General features: G+C 44.2%; 1 protein-coding gene across 1 annotated transcript; it reads right to left on the bottom strand.

Annotated features, from left to right (window-relative positions):
* Positions 1-13,575: 13,575 nt before the first annotated feature.
* ZNF281 (zinc finger protein 281) lies at positions 13,576-18,126 on the bottom strand. The gene has a single exon (XM_006135396.5). It carries the CDS (start codon positions 17,834-17,836, stop codon positions 15,227-15,229), a length of 2,610 nt encoding a protein of 869 aa, XP_006135458.4. The 5' UTR covers positions 17,837-18,126; the 3' UTR covers positions 13,576-15,226.
* Positions 18,127-20,114: the final 1,988 nt, after the last annotated feature.

The raw sequence follows: 20,114 nt of genomic DNA, 5'->3' as shown, positions 1-20,114 counted from the left end.
CTGTGCTGCCGCGCAACTTAGAGGGAATTCTGGTTGCTGCTCATGCAAGCCCTTGCGCTGATGCAAGCACAGCCTCCAGTCAACCCTGTGGGCACAGTGAAATGCCAGTACTGGCACCATGAGCCAAGCACAGATTGGTGGGACCACACCGTGATGCAGAGATGGGACAATCAGCAGTGACTGCGAAACCTCCGTATGCACAAAGCCACTTTCTTGGAACTGTGCGAATGGCTGTCCCCTTCCCTGAAGTGCAGGGACACCCAAGTGAGACTCACTATGACAATGAAGGAGCGCATGGCAATAGCCCTCTGGAAGCCTGCAACACCAGACAGCTACTATTCAGGTGGGCATCAATTTGGACTGGGGAAATCTACAGTGCGGGCTGCTGTTATAAAAGTAGCCAAGGCGATCAATACTATTCTGCTATGGAGAATTGACACTCTGGAAAATGTGGATACCATAGTGGATGGCTTTACCATGATGGGGTTCCCTAATTACAGTGGGGTGATAGACGGAACACACACACCCCTCTTGGCCCCCAACCACCTTGCTACGGAGTACTTCTCCATAGTGCTGCAGGTGCTGGTGGATCACAAGGGCCGTTTCACCAATATCAACGTGGGATGGTCAGAAAAGGTGCATGACACACGCATCTATAGGAACTCCTGCCTCTTCTGAAAGATGTACACTGGAACTTTTTTCCTAGACAGCAAAATCAGAATCGGAGATGTGGAAATGACAATAGTGATCCTTGGTGACCCAGCCTACGCCTTGCTTCTATGGCTCATGAAGCTGTACATGGACAACCTGGACCGCAGTAAAGGAGCAGTTCAACTACAGGCTGTGCAAGTGAAGAATGGTGGCTGAATGTGCCTTTGAATGTTTAAAAGATAGGTTTAGGAGTCTCCTGACTAGGTTGGACCTCAGCGAATGCAACATTGCCTTTGTGGTGTCAGCCCGTTGTGTGCTCAATAATCTTGGTGAGAGCAAGAGGGAAACTTATCTGGCAGGGTGGGATGCTGAGGCAGAGCGTCTAGCCAGAGATTGTGAGCAGCCAGACACCAGGGCGATAAGGAGAGCACAGCATGGGGCATATCAGGGAAGCTTTGAAGGACAGTTTTACGAATAACCAGTTTTGAGATTCATGATGTTGCTCTCAACAAGTTGCCCCTACATTCACTGTGTTTGCCTTTAATCCCACACCCCACCCCTGCAGTACAATCAATAAAAAAGACTTGTTCACAGAACATGCATTTTAATTTAGGGGAAACAGCAGGGAAAAGAAGAGGGTACCTGAAGGGGGGGGGGCGCTTCAGAAATGCACGAAAGATAGTCTTTTGCTTCCTAAGGTCCTAGAGAGTAAGGTTGCCCTTAGATCCCTCTGCCCCCATGCCTTGGGGCTCTGGCAGACCTTGGGGGTAAAAGCAAATGAGCTGGGGAAGAAGGGACAGGTGTTTAATCGGGGTAGAAAGGGTTCTAGAAGGAGGTCTTCTCAGACATGCAGCCAGGTGCTCCATCACAGTTGTCAGGGAAGCAAAGATGGTCTCCAGCTGCCTCTCTCCTACCGCTCCCTGCAGGCTCTTCTCTCCTGGCATTCTTTGATCCTGTCCTAGCATTCTGCCTGCATCTCCTCCACGAGGGTGTTCATGCACTCCATCTGCTCCTTGAACATGTCCTCCCCTGTCCGTTTTCACCTGTGGATCAGCGCCAAGCAGACAGATGCTAGAGCCGGGGGAGCGAGTGGCAAGCTGGCTGCTGTTCCCACTGTAATGAAAAGTTACAAGGGAACACATTACAGAAGATACATTGTGTTAAGCCTAACCCTAATCTGTTAGCATGCAGCAAACGTCTCTGTAGAGACAATGGAGATGTGTTCTGTGCAAGGCCAAATTTTTGCTTTAAAGCAGCCACAGTACAACAGGTACACAGAGTTCTCAAGGGAGCATCTGGACGCATGCAAGTCAGAGGAAAGCAGGCATGGTAAGGAGCCTGCCAGGGCAGAGGCGGGGAAAAGGGCAGGGTAGCTTCCCTCTGTATGCAGCACATGCCAGGTGCGGTACACGTGGCTTTGTGTGAAATGCTATTTTCCCAGCCCACAGGAGTCTGCAATCGGGAAGGAGGTAGGGGAATCTATGTCTAGCACACGCTGCTTTCTGGGGAGAGTGCTAATAACTTCCCTCCTCCTTCATCCAGGTTGCCATGCAAGATATCAGTTTTCACTGAATCACACAGAGTGATCAGGAGTGGATGCTGACAATGTGGCCACAAACCTGGGCCTTTTGCTGCAATGCTTTGTGGTTCAACGATGCCAGACCACTTACTGGTGGCTTGGCATGGGAAGAGGTCTACCATGGAGGATGGAATAAGGCTGGTTTCCCCAAAAACCTAGTGATAAGGATCAAAAGTTCCTGAGAGCTTCATGGAGCAGCACAGGGAAGAGACTCCCACTCCATCTGCAAACACATTAACAAGCTGTTCTTGGCCTCCTGCGCCTTGTTGACACAGACCAAGCTGCATATCACACCCAATTGCCTTAACGTGCTTGTAGTATGAAAAAAATTGTTAACTTACCAGAAGTGCCCTTCACAGGGTTGGCATTTGACTGGGAAACATCTTGGGAGGAGGGGACTGGCTCCAACGTAATGAACGGATCTTGGCTCTCCAGGATCGCCAGCTAGCCAGGCCATTCTCTTTTCCCTTTTCTTCTTCCTCCACCACCATGCTGTCCTCCACACTGATGGCAGGAGTGTCTTGGCTGGACTCCACAATCAGGCTTGGGAAACTGGTCAGGGTTTCCCCACCCACAGAATCGCATTCGTAGAACCTTCATGTGTGCAGTGCTGCACCAGGCCATCTGTTAGCCTCCTTCGCCTTGTGGTAGGACTGCCTCAGCTCCCCTATTTTCACTCTGCACTGCTGGGCATCCCTAGAATATCCTTTAGCCATCAGGCAATCTTTGCATGAATGTCCACATTTTGTTTGCTTGTTCAGTGCTCGGAGAAAATGGATTCCTCACCCCATGCTTCAATGAGCTCCTAGATATTTCAGACACCCCACGCTGGCATTCTTCTGTGCCCCTGGGAACTGGAGAAATATGGGGACTAGAAACATTTGAAATCATGGAAGAATTTGAGCCATTAGAAGTCATGGCCACGCGTGCCGCACTGAGCTGCCCGCTCCAAGATGTGCTCACAATGCTGGCCATACAGCAAATGCAACTCTAATTTCTCAGGGCTTTTCCTGTTCACCTGGAGAGCAGTAAAGGTGCAAGTTCTGGCCAGGGTGGGGCACTGTGGGATGCCTCCAGGAGGCCAACAGCCTCGAATTTTGCCAATCCTGTGGCTACACTGCAGTAAACTCAGCCACGCAAGGGCAGGAATAGCGTTTACTCCTCATGAAATCAACATGGACTTCAGGAGCCCCTAAGTTCAACCTGACAGCCTTGGTAGTGTGGAAGCACTGTTTAGAAAATCAACCATATGTGGCTAAATTTGACAGCAAGTCCTGGTGCAGACCGGACCGCAGAGCAAATTGTGCAGATTGGTGATTCCCCCTCCCCGCCCTTACTTACATGAGGAAAGAAAGAATTACTAATGTTAGCATTTAAATCAACATCAAGCAACTAAGTTCACAACTCTGGGAGCTGTTCTTCGGGCTCTCTGCAGAGTCAGTCCTTCGTGCATCAGTAACATTCAGTTCACATTTTTCTTCATAACTATAACAACTATTTCTTTTAAAAATGAAAGCTGAGAATCTGGTGAATACTAAAGTAGTTTGAGAGTAGTACCTATTGAAGAAATACATCAGTGAAGATAAAATAAAGAGTAAAACTAATTAGCTTTAAATTTTAGCTTCTCTTGTCCATCTAATGCTAGGAGAGAAGATCACCTCTCTCACCCATCACCAGTGGGCAGAAAACAGATTTTTGCCCTGTATTTTAAAGAAATTAAATGAACCGAAGAGAGTCAAATAGCTCCTAGATTGAAGTCTTCTATTAAAACTCTCCCATCTTTATATGTGGCAACCCACTTTTAGCACTGAAATACAGTCTCATCAGAAATTCCCAAGGCTAGTTCTTCTCATGACAACCATATGCGCTCACGCGCGCGCACGCACACACGTGTGCACACACACACTGGAACTATACAATTATTTCATGCTGAATCTCATTCTATTTAGTATCAAACTTCACTAAGAGCAGATGTCTCAGGATTACTATGTTGTAAATAGATAATTTGTAGTAATAGCTCATCTATAGACATACAGCACTAGCTACACCAGATAAAATGAATGATCCATTTAGGCACATAACTTACCTCTGGCAGTGGAATTCCAAATGCTTCAAAAAGAACTGAAAAAACCCCAATACACCTATTTAGTACTACACTAACTAATGTATTATATATTCTAGGTAGGGCTGGCAACCGTGCCTGTTGTAGGATTGCCTGTCATTTCCCATAATAAGGCCTTGTTTTCAGTTGCTTATCACTTTGCTAAACTTTAAAATTTGTGCTAAAAATGTACATGGCAGATGGCTGCCTCAGGCTGAATATTTTTAGGAAAAAAATCAGCCAAAAAAGTTCTATTATGTACGAGAACAAGACTAGAGAAAAAGACATTGTTCTGCTCATGTTAAAAATGCTTGAGATCTTTTCCTTCAAAACTCTCCCACTCTCGTGCTTTGGGGATGACTACACTGCTTTTTGTAGTCACTGTAAAAATCTGCCCAAATTCAAGCCTTTGAGAGATCTTATTTATACACAGAGCCACTGGGTGGTTTAGGGGGGCCACCTCAGGCCCTGTCCTTTGGGGGGTTGGAGCCTAAGGCACCTTGGGTATTATCAAAGGGGACCTGGCACCAAGAGCAGGAGCTGGGCCCACCTCCGCACTCACCAGTGGTGGCAGGAGCCATGGGAAGCAGAGTGACTCTCTGCTTTACCCTCGCCCAGCTAGGCTGCTCCACTTCATCGCAGTGGGATGTGGAGCACCCTGACCCCCAGCCAGCTCCACTGCCTTCTGTAGAACACAGCTGGAAGCTGGGCTCAAGGGAGCACAGCAAACTGGGGCCTATTGCTCTGCCTCCTGCCACTGTGGTGAACGTGGAGAGGGGTCCAACTTCTGCTGTTGGTGCCAGCATCTTCTACGCCAGTCCTTTCATGAGCCACCATCCTTCTGAACAACTATAGACACTGGTTACATGAGAGGAGTATTACAATGTCAAGCAAAGAAAATCAAAAATCAAAATAAACTGCTTTAATAAGATAGGTACAGCTGATGGGTTACACCATCTATTTGATCCACTTCCTATTTATTTTCTATCTCTGACTATATACCAGGGCTGGGCAAAATATGATCTGCAGGTCAGATCTGGTCCGCCAAGCCACTGCATCTGACCCACGAGAGTCTCAGACATCTCCAGCCTGCTCCGCTCACGCTGAGCACTCAGTGAAGATGGCTGCTGCACGACCATGTGGCTTCTGTGAATGCGGAGGGTCCAGGAGAGGGGGCAGAGGCTTCTAAAATTGCTCCCACCCTAGTAGCTTCCATTGGCTAGTTTCTGGCCAACAGCAGCTGTCTGTTTGCAGGACAGGCAGCATATGAAGTGCCCCTCCCCCTCATCTCATGGGCTCACATAACCCTTTTAGCTGCTGTGAGGAGTACATGGGTGTGCAAGGCAGGAACTCTGGTTAAGGAACCTGCTGGGCTACTGGCTGGGAGCCACCCAGGTAAGGTCTCCCAGCCAGAGCCTGCCTCTGGCACCCAGCCCTTTCCTCCCTCCCTCCACCTTCTGCCCCCCTCCTGCAACCTTATGCCATGTAACCCAAACCTCCTGCACCCCTGTTCCAGTCCCCGTACATCTTCCCAGATGCTACATCCCCTCATACACTCCTTTTCAGATCACAACCCCCTCCCAGACCCTGCACCTCAAACTGCTATCCCTGGTCACAGCCCAAATCCCTGCACCCCCCCTTTCACTCCTACCCAAGGTTACAATCCCCTCCCAGACCCTGTAGATCCAATTTAGATCATTACATTATGACATCAAAATGCTTTCTTCAGTTGCATAAACTAGTCCTTTTCTGTCTTCTTCTGCAGTATTGGTAAGCATCTTTTAAATCATTCACATTTCATTCTATAGATGGATGCACTTTTACCAGCAGATGAAGAAATCCCTAGGCATACTTTGTGTGCCATTTTAAAGCACTTTGGTGTGATATATATTTTATTAGAGACCAATATATGCTCCATTTTTTGCAAAGGTGAATTAAACTGATCTAGTCACTTTCACTTAGGAGGTTATATATGACTATTCTTTTCAACTCTTAGATATTTTAAGATTTTATAGAACTGCTCGCCACCTTAGTATCAGAGCCCTTTCTCTTTTCATGTTTGGAAAAACTGTGTTTGTCTTTTGGCAGACACTGGAAATAACTTGATGACTATCTGTATCACTGGTATGAATCATGCATCCATGCTAAAAGTTCCCCAAAAGGAAACCCGTCCCCAATCCACACAATCAAAATGTAACCTAGGTGGACAGAGAAGTGCAGGACAGGGAGGAATTCTGAGAATGCTAACCTAGCCAGACTGTCCTTTGGCCTTGGACAAGACATCAAAATGAGGATCCTTTAACCAAGTCCTGGTGATGGGCTACAAAAAAAAACGTAAAGATCTCAGGGAACCTAATTACTAAATATGCAGGCAGCCTAGGGATGTAAGCGACTAGTGGACCACACAATAAGTGTAGTCAAATCACTAATTGACTAACTGCTTCCCCCTCCCCCCTTTGCTCCTCCATCACCGTCTCCACAGGAGGGCAGGCAAGTCAGAGACTCAACGGGGAAACAGCGTAAGTGGGAACTGCTTGAGTCCCTATTCACCCTGGGTTCCCCACTGTGTATCTGCTTTTTAAAGAACCCCACGGGGCTCTTACTACATTTCAAAGGCAGAGGCACAGCAGTCAGAACCTGGCACAAGCAGGGACTGCTTGAGTCCCCGCTCGCCCCGGGTTCCCCACTGCACCTCTGGCTTTTAAATACAGTAAGAGCCACAGGCAGCTCATACTACATTTAAGAGGCAGAGGTGCAGCAGGAATAGTGAATGCCACCGCCCGTTATTGACTAATCAAGTAGCCAATGGAAATCCCATCAATTACTCAATTAGCTGATTAATCAAAAATTAACATCTCTAAGGCAGATCTCTAACATACCATTAGAAAAATATTAGAAAAAAGGGTGTTATAAGGAGGAGAAGAAAAATTGTTCTCCTTGGCCTCTGAGGATAGGACAAGCAGGAATGGGCTTAAACTGCAACAAGGGAGGTTTAGGTTGGACATTAGGAAAAAGTCCTGTCAGGGTGGTTAAACAGTGGAATAACTTGCCGGGGAGGAAGGAGGTTGTGGAATCTCCCATCACTGGAGATATTTAAGAGCAGGATAAACAGACACCTGTCAGGGACTATCTAGACAGTGCTTGGTCCTACCATGAGAGCAGAGAACTAGACTTGATGACTTCTCAAGGTCCCCTCCAGTTCTAGTGTTCTATGACAGGCTAAGGACTGTGTAAATTAAACAAACTTGTAGTAAATATAATAAACTCCCAATTTATACCCACCAAAATTAGATCTCAGACTACTATATTACATAGTTACATTGAAAGAACAAGGTTGGAAAGTACTCAGAAGTTAGAAAATGCCAGAATAAAGATTGTCTGTAGAACAGTTATACAACTGCCTTATATATATGCATTATGACAGTTTCTAGTTACACAAATCACATGTTTTTTCCCCACAGGACCCTGCCTGTCAATGCAGAGGATATACAATGCTCAGGGAATGAATCTTGGTTGTGTACTTAAATTTAGACTGTTGTCTATTGGCCCCCAACTACCTTTGTTGCAGAAGTTGGAAGGGCTGTAGAAAGAGCAAGGATGATCTTGCAGCTGAGGCGGCTGACTGTCACAAAGCAAACTGAATTCCATCCCTGGCTTTGCCATTTTTAAGGAGGACTCTGTGAAGCTTGAAAACTTATTTCACCAACAGAAGTTGGTCCAATAAAAGATATTACATCTTACCCATCTTGTGTCACTAATATCCTGGAACCAACATGGCTACAAAACCACTGCAAACAACAAAGTTCCTGTGTGATTGTGGACAAGTCACATGAACTAAACTTTTCATAGATAGCCGTATTTCCTCATATTTCTTCATTTTCTGATTACGCAACTTCTGGGGTCTGATAAGTGTTGAGAATTTGGACCTGCAACTCAGTAAGAGCTGTACTTTAAACATGCAAAATGCTATAAAACAGATTTTAAAATTTTATTAAAGCTAATGTTAACATTTACATAATATACAGATTAAGAAAAAATTTCTACTTCTTGGTATAGTGCTTCTTTATCCACTAATGCAAGTCAGAGATACGTATACAGATTGGATCTCTCTGGTCCAGTTCCCTCAGACCTGACCAGTCCTGGATGAGGGAGTTTTCCAGACCAGGGAAAGTTGGAGGAGGGAAGGGCACCAGCATCTCCACTGAGCTCCACTCCCCAGCTACCTACCACTACTGCCCCAACACCCAGGCTGCAGCAGCCCTGCAGGCAACCTGTAGCCCCAGCAGCCATAACAGTGCTCGCCGCCACACCACCTGTGAGCTCTACAGCCCCTTCCCTTTTCCAGCCCTGGCTGCTGCAAGCTCTGCTGTCTCCCCAGCCCTTCGATGCTCTGGTGCCCTTATGGCCAGCACTGTTCCCGGCCACGGGCAACCTCTCTGCTGGGGCTCTCTAGTTCAGCAACATCCGTGGTCCTTGCGGTCCGGATGGGCTGCTCCTGGGTAATGGTTAACTGTTTACATCCTAGCTCTGAGGGGAGCACTTAATGGTTACAGACTTTTGCTTCTGTAATGTCTCCCTGACCTCAGGCTCTCTCTGTCCCTAGACCTTCGGTCTATCCTTGTCCCAGACTGCCTGAAATCGGTATCTCAGCCCAGCCTGTGACCCCCAGACCTCAAGGCCCAGCTCCCCATTCCTCTGCATTTGAATCAGGCTGTTTCCTCTCCCACCTTACTGACTGTATCAGCAGCAGAAATACAGAATACAAGAGAACATCATCCTGCTCACAGTTCTTGTTATCAATGTCACAGCATCTCCTTGCTGTCAAAGAACAAATTTCAGTGAAAAGTCCTGTTCAGCCTCTGTTCATGCTAGATCAGTAGCTTTGAAAGTATGGGTCACTACCAAGTACTGGGTCGCCTTGCTATAGGATGACTAGGTGCTAAGGGAGGCTCTCCTGCCTGTCCTGGCACCACTGACTGTGCTGTGCCCCAGAAGTGGCTAGCATTAGATTCAGGTTCAAGGTGCAATTCCCAGCCAATGGGAGATGATGGGTGATGATGTCTGCAGCCAAGAGCTGTGCATAAAGCTCACTTTCACTTAGGAATTGGACAAGCTGCAGATTGCACCATGGTTTGTGGCAGCTAAACCCATGGGTTGCAGCCGTCTTCCTGGGGGGGTTGTAGTGCTTTGATCTGGGCTGGCTGGTATTTTCTCTTCCTGGCTCAGTGCCCCATGTACACATGGCGGGGATAGGGTGAGTGACAGAGGAGCAGACCGGCGCTTTAAATTAAAGGGGCCGCAACAAAATGTTCCAAGAGTGGGGTTTTTTTTTCTCTCAACAAACATTTTCCCACCTCCAGGGGGTAACAAATGAAAAAAGGTTGAGCACCACTGGTCTAGAATAGGTAGGAGGCCTGCTATAACACCTCTGCTGCATTGCTGCCCAGGAACTGCTGGAGGTAAGCCTGTGCCTCAACTCCATTCCCCAACCCTTTGCCCCAGCCCTGAATTGCCCCCAAACCCACAGCCCCCTCTTGCAACCCAATCACTTCATCCTCAATCCCATCCCAGAGCCCACACTCTAGTCAAAATTATGTTGGGTCGAGGGCATACATTTTCTTTCAATGGATTATGTAAAAACCACTGTGCTAGATCATATCCAGCACAGACGGAATCATATGAGAATTTAGCTGCTAGACTCGCAAATTTCTACTGAGCATATGCAAACAGATTTTTCAGATGCTCATAACTAGGCCAGATTTTCTCAAGGATTACAAAAGGCACATCCCTGACGTAAGAGCAATTCCCATGGCAAATGTCAAACACCAGCTATAAAGCATGGAGGTGCTACAGTTTTTCAATTAAATGGTAGTAAGATTTTTTTTTAATGTGGGAAGAGACACTATTTCAACCTAATTTTGTTCTAGGGAAAAGGTTAACTTTTTTTTCTTACATTTTCCACAAAATCCAGGCTGTGTCAAATACCCAGCAAGAAAATTTCAGCCCAAAATGGTTAAAATTTGGTGAATTTATAAGCAGTTGAAAAGAAGATTTTATAATGAAAAGTATCTGGCTACCAGTCTATACTAAATAGAGATTGCAGGAAGCAAAGGTTGAAATGCCTTTCACATTGCATTACTTAGAAGACTCATTTCTAGTGGGAGGAATATTAAAAGCAAAGTGCAACCAAAGATTGTTTTCATGCAAATGTTGTTAGTAATAATAAGAGATAAGACTAGAGAAAATGACTAGCTGAATTGTTTCAAAATCTTTTCAAGGTTTTCAGGAGGCATCAGCAGCTTTTTATCATCTCCTTGGAGCAAAAGAAAATTGGTGAGTTGCCATATTTTACAATACCAGGGGGCAATCTATAAACAAAAATATTAAAGACTTTTTCACATTCTGCTCTTTCTATCACTGCGGTGTCCAACATTCTAGCCACATGTGGTTATTTGGCTGGTTGAGTGTGGCTAGTTGGCTTGTAATGTTGCTATTTGGCCGCTTGAGTGTGGCTTGTTCACTACAGCAGTAGCCACTATGGTGGCTACTGCTTCAGAACTGGTTGGATACCACAGTATCTATCAGATAGTTTTAAAAACCAAAGCACTACCACAACAGTAAATATGTAAAAACTGTACTAAGTTGATCTAAGCAGTAATTGAATTTCTACTCTACATTATAAAGCATCCAGACACTAGAATTCTTATAAGGGAACCCTCTCTCCAGTCTAATAAGGAGGTACTGTTTGTCTCAGGGGTTCTCTGTTTAAATGCCAAAAAAGACAAAATCCTTGTTAGCACTAAATTCTGCCTTTTGTGCCAATTTGTCTGCTCTTGATTTGAGTATGTGTGGTGAGACACTTTAACACTGAGCACTTCATCAACTCAACAGGAATTAGATGATGATTTCACTTGCCAAGGCTGAGAACTATACACATGTAAGAACAAATTCATTGTATTACACGCTGCAGAAACTCTTTTGGAAAGCGCAAGCTTGCTTCATGATTCCAGAAAATCTTGAAATATGGTTAAATTTTCATTAAGTCCCTTCCCTCCCTCCCAATTTGCTGTTCCGAAAGTGCCTCCTGTTTTAATTTATATTCAAATATTACCAGTTTCAGCTGTGTTTATTTTAAGTTTTAAAAACTCTGGAGCACAACACTGAGTTTTGCTGGTTTACATCCACTCATCATTTGGAGAAAAGAGGACCACACTAATCTGTCTGCTTCAACATTGGTTCTGAGATGTGAGCTACATTTAGTGGAAAATAAATGCTTCAATATATGTATGTATAATTTCTTATTATGCATACCCACTTCTTAACAATCATTTCCTTGAACACAATTCCCCTTCACTACCTTCAACCTAGACTCCCCACTTGGGAATAGGAAATAGGGTTTAATTCCTTTCCAACCTCCTTTTCAAAATATACTTCCAGACACTAATTAATTTACCTTTGGGACGTATGTTGCTTCCCCTTGCTATAACAATAGGTAATTTGGGGGTAGTGTGTTTAGCAGAAACACCAGCTTCTTAAAATTTAGCAAGTGCTCAATATTAGGAATCCAAGCATATAAATTTAGTACACTGAATGCTGTCTTGGATAGAAATTTGAGTCCAGTGGCTAGCTGGGAAAAATATCTAGGTTCTACTCAAACACATTTTCAAGTAATTGCATAATTACCAGAGTGTGACGCTTAATAGTTTGCATCTCTCAATCTTCTACAAGGGCACTTGCCAATCCCTCTGCATATGATCTAAATTAATTGTGTAAGTACTTTGTGATCATATAGTAGTTTGGGTTTTGCCTGTAGTTAACATTCTGTTACTCTTTTGGCATACTGATATCTTCTTACATTTGCCTACATTAAATTACTGGAGACTCCAATTTCACTACTACTCTTTTCAAACTGTGGGACTTTTAGCACTATTGCACTTATTTTCTACAAGCAAGTTTATGATACAAGAGATAAACCTATTAAGGAATCACAGAACATAGACTCAGGGCTGGTCTACACTGGGAACTTACATTAGCATAGGTATGTCTCTCCAAAGCATGATAAACGAACATGCTAGAGAGAGGACACTATGCCAACATAATCCCCAGCATAGACAGCATTGGGCCAATGAAAAAACCTATCCCCTTCCAGAGTGACAGATTACTTTCACTGGTGGGAGAATCCCTTCCATCAGCATACACTGTGTCTACACAGAAGCACTATCGTGGTGCAGCTGTGTCAGTTTAAGTGTAGACATACCCTTATACTATCTACTGCTCGTCTGAACAGTGGTTTTGCTACAAAAAAGCAGCTAACAGAATATCTTATCTTAGAACATTAATTTTGTATAAAATCTACAGAAATTTTGGCTCAATTGTCAACAAAAATTATAACACATACTCAAACAACATTATGTGCAGTTCTCCTGTACAGAGTCATATGCAACATAGTCAAGTTGTGAATGTAGTTTAAGCAAAATCTAACTGATCTGAAAGGAAAGTTAAACGTTAATGGTACAATGTAGTTCAATTTTTTAAATAGTATATTCAAATAAGATTTCCAAACAAATTAATAATCTAAAAGCATAAAGTATTTAAGTCTGCATGATTAATATACCAAGAGTATTTTTATTGATCTAAAAGAACAAAACCTTACAATAAAAATACCTTAAAATATGCATCAAGCTATAATGTTGCTTCTGCAATGCTATTTAAAACATCTTATCAAATTTTCTTAATAAAAATGTCTTAGCAGTGTGACTGGATAATATAAGTGATATTTTCTTTCTTTATGATTTTGTGAGTAATAGGTTTTTATTATTAAGCTAAAGCAATCAGAATACATACGCAATATCCAGTACACACAATATAAAGAAAATAAATCATAACCTCTGCAAAACAAGAGATGATAAAAAGCACAAGGCCTACAAAAGTTATGGTCTACTCTATCCCTCAAAGACAGACTGGGTTCTATGTCTGGCAATCAGAAGAACTTACTGCACTAAATTGAAATAAGAATGAAATGCATAATCAAGCATAGAGAAAGTTAATGAGATTAATTCTGTGGAAGCAAGCCCATTAATAGTAAAAAGGTGATAATTCACTTACAGAAACAGGGTTTAGGTTTGTTTTTTGGGAGGGGTGGTGGACAATGGGAGATAAATTACCCAATTTTTTTAACAATTTGTTTAATAATTCCATAGTTTTCAAAACACCACTTTCATATCAGAAGTGTTTTACACTTGCACAATGTTAATTACTTTATTATACATGGAAGCCTGTAATAGGCTGATTACACAATAAGACTGCAAACAACCACGGTACTTTTCTGACACCAGAGAAGTACGTAAGACTGAAACATCACCAAGAGTACATAAAAAACCATTAGCATAAACATCACCAAAAATTACATAAAAAACTAAGCAGAAAAAAAAACATTTTCAAAAAAGTGGTTTAGAGCAGTGCCACTGCCTTTCAGCAGCTTCAAACCGCCACTGGCAATTCTGGGTTTCCGTGGCTCCACAGGCATTCATCAGGATTCACATATAATAAATAATGTACCACAAAATATACATAAAGTAAGGCAATAATTCCAGGAAGGGTTCTGGTGACATTAACAAGCCACTCAAGCTCTACCCTTGTGGTATATAACATCACTAGAAACCTTTGATGGAATTGCAGCCTTAGGCCCCAAGTCTGCAGTGAAATACAGAAACCCACTGAAGTTATTGGGATCTGTTGGATACAGATGTCCGTGTTAAATCCCAATGCAGCATCAGAGCCTAACTATGTACAATTGGGAGTATATTATTTCTTATTGTACATGGAAACCTTAACAGAATTATAAAATAAATGGGTGTTTACATTTTTTCTGTACCTGATGTCACAAGACAACGTAAGTACATATCATACGTACTTTCTGGAATGTAAATCTTTTCAAATTCCAACTGTTAAGATGGCAAGTAACCAGGGAAGGACCACTAACCATGTAGGACTGAATCAGGGAGGACAAAAAAATATGCAAAAATGGGACTTAGTACACTAACAGAAGAAGAGATGGAAGAGAAGGGCAAAACACTGATTTGTTTTAAACCATGTATAATAAATAATGTATCCCAAAAGTGTGTATAACTTATGGCTGTACTTCAAATTGGGGTTTTAATGACATGAACCAGACACTTAATTTTTATTCTCAGGGCTGATGTCATTAGAATCTCTTCATGGAATTACAGCCTTATACAGGAATTCAGGGTACATTATTGTTTATATTAAAGCTACCATTCCAAGCATTTAGCACGGATCCAAGAATGTTTGCCCTGCCAATATGGAATGAGTCACTTGGAAGAAGAGGAGCACATTAAAGCTCCATCAAGATGCAAGTAGCGAAAATCTCAGAATTTTGGATCAGCCTAGATACAAAAGACAGCATTCTGAAAATGTCTTAGATCCCTTCCTTAAATGCTGAAATATATTTATCACTATCTGTAAATTGGAAGTTCCAGTACACTAATGGTGCGTAGAATTTCCATGCTTCGTTACACTTTCCTGAGAGTAAAGCAATTAGAATAAACCTTAATCCTAGGAACAAAGTTATTTTTTTTTTGCATTTTAAACTTTTGGGCTATTCCCTGACGTGCTACACATGTAAATTTGATTGCTAAACATTGTCATTTGAACAAAAAACTATTTTAATCTATTGTTTTTTTGATTAAAACCCATAATAAACAGACCTAAAAAAAAATTACACTAACAAAATAAACTAAATATGAAAAGTTGCATTGAAAGGGCATGTTACATTATTCTTAACAGGACCATGTAGAAACATTCCAATGGCAGTGTTATCAAAATAAAACAAAATTACATTAAAAAGACCCCACAGCCTGGTCACACTTGGGACCTTACCTGTAACTTTGGCTGGTAGGGGTCTTTACTCTTGTACTACATGGCTCATTTACATCAGACATCATATTTGTATACCCTGAGAAATCTGACACTGAAGTCCTTACTCTATGGTCCACTTCTCCATTAGAGTTAGTGATAAAAGTCATTGGCACCCTGCTGCCCGACTTAAATTGAGAACCAAATGCCTGTGCAAAGTTCTCAATCTGGTATGTTGCTCTAGGCTCTACATCCTTCTGGGGATCTATCTGACTAGCTAACTCCTGAGGTGGAATCTGAAAGCTTGTTGAAGAGTCTAAATTTTTCTGTTCCTTCTGGCTACTCAGTTTCTGAGAAGTAGACTGGTAGTTTGATGAAGTCTCTAAATTTTTCTGTGAATCTATCAGATCATCCAGCTCTTGAGAAGGAGTCAACTGTTGATGTGCCTCCAAAGCAGATAAATAAAAACCTGGTTGAGATCCAAGCAACATCCCAAATGGAGGCTTTGGCAATGCAGTTGGCAACACTGAGGTAACAGACTGGCTGAAGCCACACTCAAGTGGGGACGTAGTGTATATCTGTTTGTCTTGGAACAAAGTGTGGTTATGGAGAGTTGAAGACAAACTAACAAATTGGAAGCTGGGTCCAAAAGCAAAACCAGTGCTATTGGTTGTTCTTTCAAAAGCTTGTTGGAGGTATTTAGAGTATTCTTGCAACATGCTTGCCTTGTCATTTGAAGCTGTTTGAGAGTTTGGGCTCAAATTTTCTTCTTGAACCATCTCTGAATGTTCTCCAGAGGTGTGCATGTCTACACGCTGTTCAGTTATGCTGAAAGGATCTTCCTTCTGGCCTTCTGACTTGTGAGAGTACTGGTCCAAGAGACTTTGCAAAACTTCATCAGGAATTCCAGACTTGTCATGGCAAGATTTCATTTCCGTATTTAGAGATGCTGAATCAATAAGAGATAAAGGGGCTTCATTATCCATAACACTGACACCTGCAGATTGGATGACAGACTGCTGGGAGGCCATATGTCCAACATTTATAGAAAAGGCACTGTTATTGCTGGCAGTTTGTAAATATCTTCTTTTCTTTGAGAACTGCATGGCATCATCATAGTTACTACTAATTTGACCTGGTTTCCCACCTGCATTTTGGAGAAGGCCAACAGCTTCTACACCAGTATTGGTTACTATACCAAGAGAGCCACTCTGTTTCCCAGGTATTGGTTTTTGCCCAATAATATCTGGTAATGGAGACACAAAATTAAGGTAATTTTTGTCTGAATGTTTTCTGTTTCCTTTTTTGAAGATCAGCTTTGGCACCTTTTTTTGTAATTCTTCCATGCCAGCGCCAACTAACCCACCACTGGAAGACACAACAGGTATTTCTACTGCATAATTCTGCATGCTCATATTACTCGCAATTTGTGATTCAGTTACTTTATTACTAGACTTATGCCCTTTGTTTTCAGTGGATATACTTTTTATTTTACTTTTTCTCCTTGAAGAACTTGTATTTCCCTGAGACAACACAGCCAGGCTCCCCATGTTATGATTTGATGACCCAGGTTCCATTCCAGCACCTGTTTTACCTATGGCTTCACCGCATGTTCGTCTGTGCTTCAACAATCTATCAGTCCTTGAAAAATACTGCTGACAAGTGTCACATTTGTATGGCTTTTCTCCGCTATGTGTTCTCTTGTGTCTCTCCATATGATACTTCTGGATGAATTTCATGCTGCACTGGTCACATCCAAATGGCTTCTCCCTACTATGGATCTTCTCATGTCTCTGGAGCAAGTACTTCTGGATGAAACCCATGCTGCATTGGCTGCACTGGAAAGGCCTTTCCCCAGTGTGAATGAGCACATGTCTGCGCAAGTGATAGGAACTCCTGAAGGCCGCACTGCAGTGTTCACAGACATGAGGTTTCTGACTTGGGGACAGAATGGCAGCTTCTGTGTCTCCCATCAGTGGGGGTTTGGATGAGGTGCTCTGCTTGCGCTTGGCTTTGATTCCCTGAGATTCTGCCTTTGGCCTCTTCACCTTCTTGCCATGGGCGTCGTGCTTTGGCTCATCGGAGCCCCCCAGGGCACCCTCGCTCCTGCCGCTCAGTAACATGTCCCGGTGATGCAGGTGGTGGAGAAGGCTGAGGTCCTGAATCACACTCTGGCTGGCTCCTTCCCCGCTGCCACTGCCCAGGCCTGGGTGCCGCTCTTCCCCAGCCCCTCCGAAGAGCCCCCCGTAGTGCTGCTGCTGCTCCTCCTCGCTAGGCTTCTCCTGCTTGATGCTCACCAGGGACTGGAGGAAGCCCCAGGGGCTCCTCTGCGAGGAGGAAGAGGAGGGGAAAGCCCCAGCCGGCTCCTTCTTGAAAGTCACGTCCTGGGGGGGGGCCGGCTCGGCCGCCGCAGAGGAAGACGAGGCGGCGGCGGCGGAGGAGGAGGGGGGCGGCGGCAAGACGCACTGCGAGGGGTGCTGGGCCGCCGGCGGGGGCGCGGCCGCGCGGGTGAAGCTGGTGACCGGCGGGAGGCGGTGGTTGAACATGACCATGCTGGGGGGGAAGGTGGGCTCCATGGCCGCCGCCCGCTTGCCGCCGCCGCCGCCGAGGAAGCCGCTGCCGAGTTTCATCCCCCAGGAAGCCGGGCCGGGAGGAGGCGCGGCCCAGAGGGGCTGCGGGACCCGCCGCTCGCCCGCCCGCAGCCGGACGCCGCTCGCCGCTCAGCGCCCGTTCCCCGCGCCGGCCCCGCCCGGGCGCATCGTCACCGCCCCGCCCGCGCCGACTGGCAGCACCCGGCCCAGGCTGCACTTACGGCTCCCGCCGCCGCCGCCAGTCAAAAATAACGCCGCGTCCGCTCCACAATGGAATTAGCAGCCCCCGAGCGCGGCACTGCACATGCGCGGCGCGCGGCCTGCTGGGAACGGCCCGGCCAGGAGGGCAGCGCTGGGCCAGCAGTGCGCAGGCGTAAGAGAGATTTACACCCCCTCCCCTCCCGGCACCCATCAGCCATCTCTGCCCTGCAGCCACTCACGCCTGGGCTGCACCCGGGGACAGAGGCGGGGGGGGGGAGGAAATTACACCGTGGTCCCGGGGGAGGGCGAAGTGCAGCGGCCCTTCCTGTGCTGAGGCAGGACCCAGTTGTGCACGTCTGTGCGCTGCACCCAGGGGCTGCCGCAGGCGCCGTGCACGCGACAGCCACGGCCTGCCCCTGACATCCTGCGCTGCACTGTGCCGTGCGCCTGGGCAGCACTCGGCTGGCCTTGTGCACCCTGTCCCGTTAGCATGGCAGGAGGGGAAAGCCCGGCCCTGCCACAGGTCGGGGGAGCGCTCCCTGTTTGGGCGCAAGATCGCTGTTAACTAGCCTCCTTGCAGCCCTGCCGACAGGCCTGAGAGTGCCACCCGCTTGAGAACGGAGAGGATGGCCCGTTTGGAGCCTGAAATGTAACAGTGCTTCTCACACATGTCTCAACTAACTTAGATGAATTAATGGGGCAGGAGGGGAAATCACACTCTTTAGCCCACCAGCACGAGACCTAAGGGGGACAGACAAATCTGTTTATGGGTTGCGTTGCCAAACTCAAATAATTACTTTGATACCCTTTATTAAGTCCCTTCTATACACAAGAATTTTAAAAAACAACAAATAGACTGGTAGCACCTAAAAGACTAACAAAACATGTAGATGGTATGAGCTTTCATGGACGCAGCCTACTTCTTCAGATGACAGATTAACTTGACTACTCCTCTGAAGGGTTTTACAAATTATGTGTGTTTATATGGCACCAGATTCTGATACCCTTATTGAGGTTAGCATAGTGCCCTGACTTCATTAGCATTAATGGAACCACTTCTTTGAGGGGGTGCAAACTGGATAACACACCTAGGTAACTGACCCTGTCTTCTGAAAACAAATAGCATAGAGTAAGACAGCTCAGTTAAAGAGATGTACTGTACCTTTAGAGAACTGATAGTTAATATACTTGAAAACCGCTATGTAATCCCTCTTGGATCAGTGCAGCCCAATTGCAACACACTTTGGCGCACACAGTTACAACAAGCCTGCACGTGCCTGACATGCTTTTTGCCATTTTAACTGAACATATGAAAATCTCTTCACTATTATATTTGGCAGAATTGGAGTATCTTTTTGTAATTTTGACATATCAATGTATATTTTAAGTATTTTATTCAATTCTTATCTATTTAAATGTTCACAATTACTGGGAATTACAGGGGCCAGTGACTAATATTTAATGACAGTAGAAAGATATAAAAAGTTATAGCTTTAAAACTATTAAAACAAATTGCCAACATCACATGAGCATATACAACATAAATATAATTAAATTAAACTTTAATAAGTTGTCAGCCAGCATTTCTCTTTGCTTATCTGTAAATTGCTATTATTAGTGGTAGAAATAATTTTTCATCAGTTTGTGTTTTCAGGGAAATCAACATTAACTGACATTTACTGGTAAAAATATAATCCTTTCAAATGTAATTATATGGACTAATGCAACTCCAAAGACACATTCACAAACACTTTAATTTAAAAAAAATATATATCCATGAAAGATTAAAGCTGACTTTCTATTTTTATTTTCATTTTCACTTGTGTTGCTAAACTACATATGTAGCCTTCACTATGAATAAGTTTTGAATAAAATTGTGTTTCATTTCCAACAGTTGATTCCCAAAGCTTTTTTATTATTCATTTCTATGGGATTTTAATGGTCATTTGAAAATTAATACACACACAGGTGCTTTAGTAACTTTTTAATGAAGCGATTAAAACTATTTTTTAATGGAACTATAGTGGTCACAAACTATGATAAAATTAGGATAATTTTATATTCCATTTGCTAATACTGATTATATCACCTAATGATCAAGTAATGTCCATAGACT

Source organism: Pelodiscus sinensis, chromosome 9, assembly GCF_052426305.1.
Source record: "Pelodiscus sinensis isolate ZL-2025 chromosome 9, ASM5242630v1, whole genome shotgun sequence".
Taxonomy (NCBI): Eukaryota; Metazoa; Chordata; order Testudines; family Trionychidae; genus Pelodiscus; species Pelodiscus sinensis.
Note: the sequence above shows the minus strand (reverse complement) of the source record. Positions and strands in the feature narration are given on the sequence as shown.

What these genes read in the sequence shown, in the direction of transcription:
- ZNF281 (XM_006135396.5), bottom strand. Translation starts at nt 17,836, where the DNA reads ATGAAACTCGGCAGCGGCTTCCTCGGCGGCGGCGGCGGCAAGCGGGCG.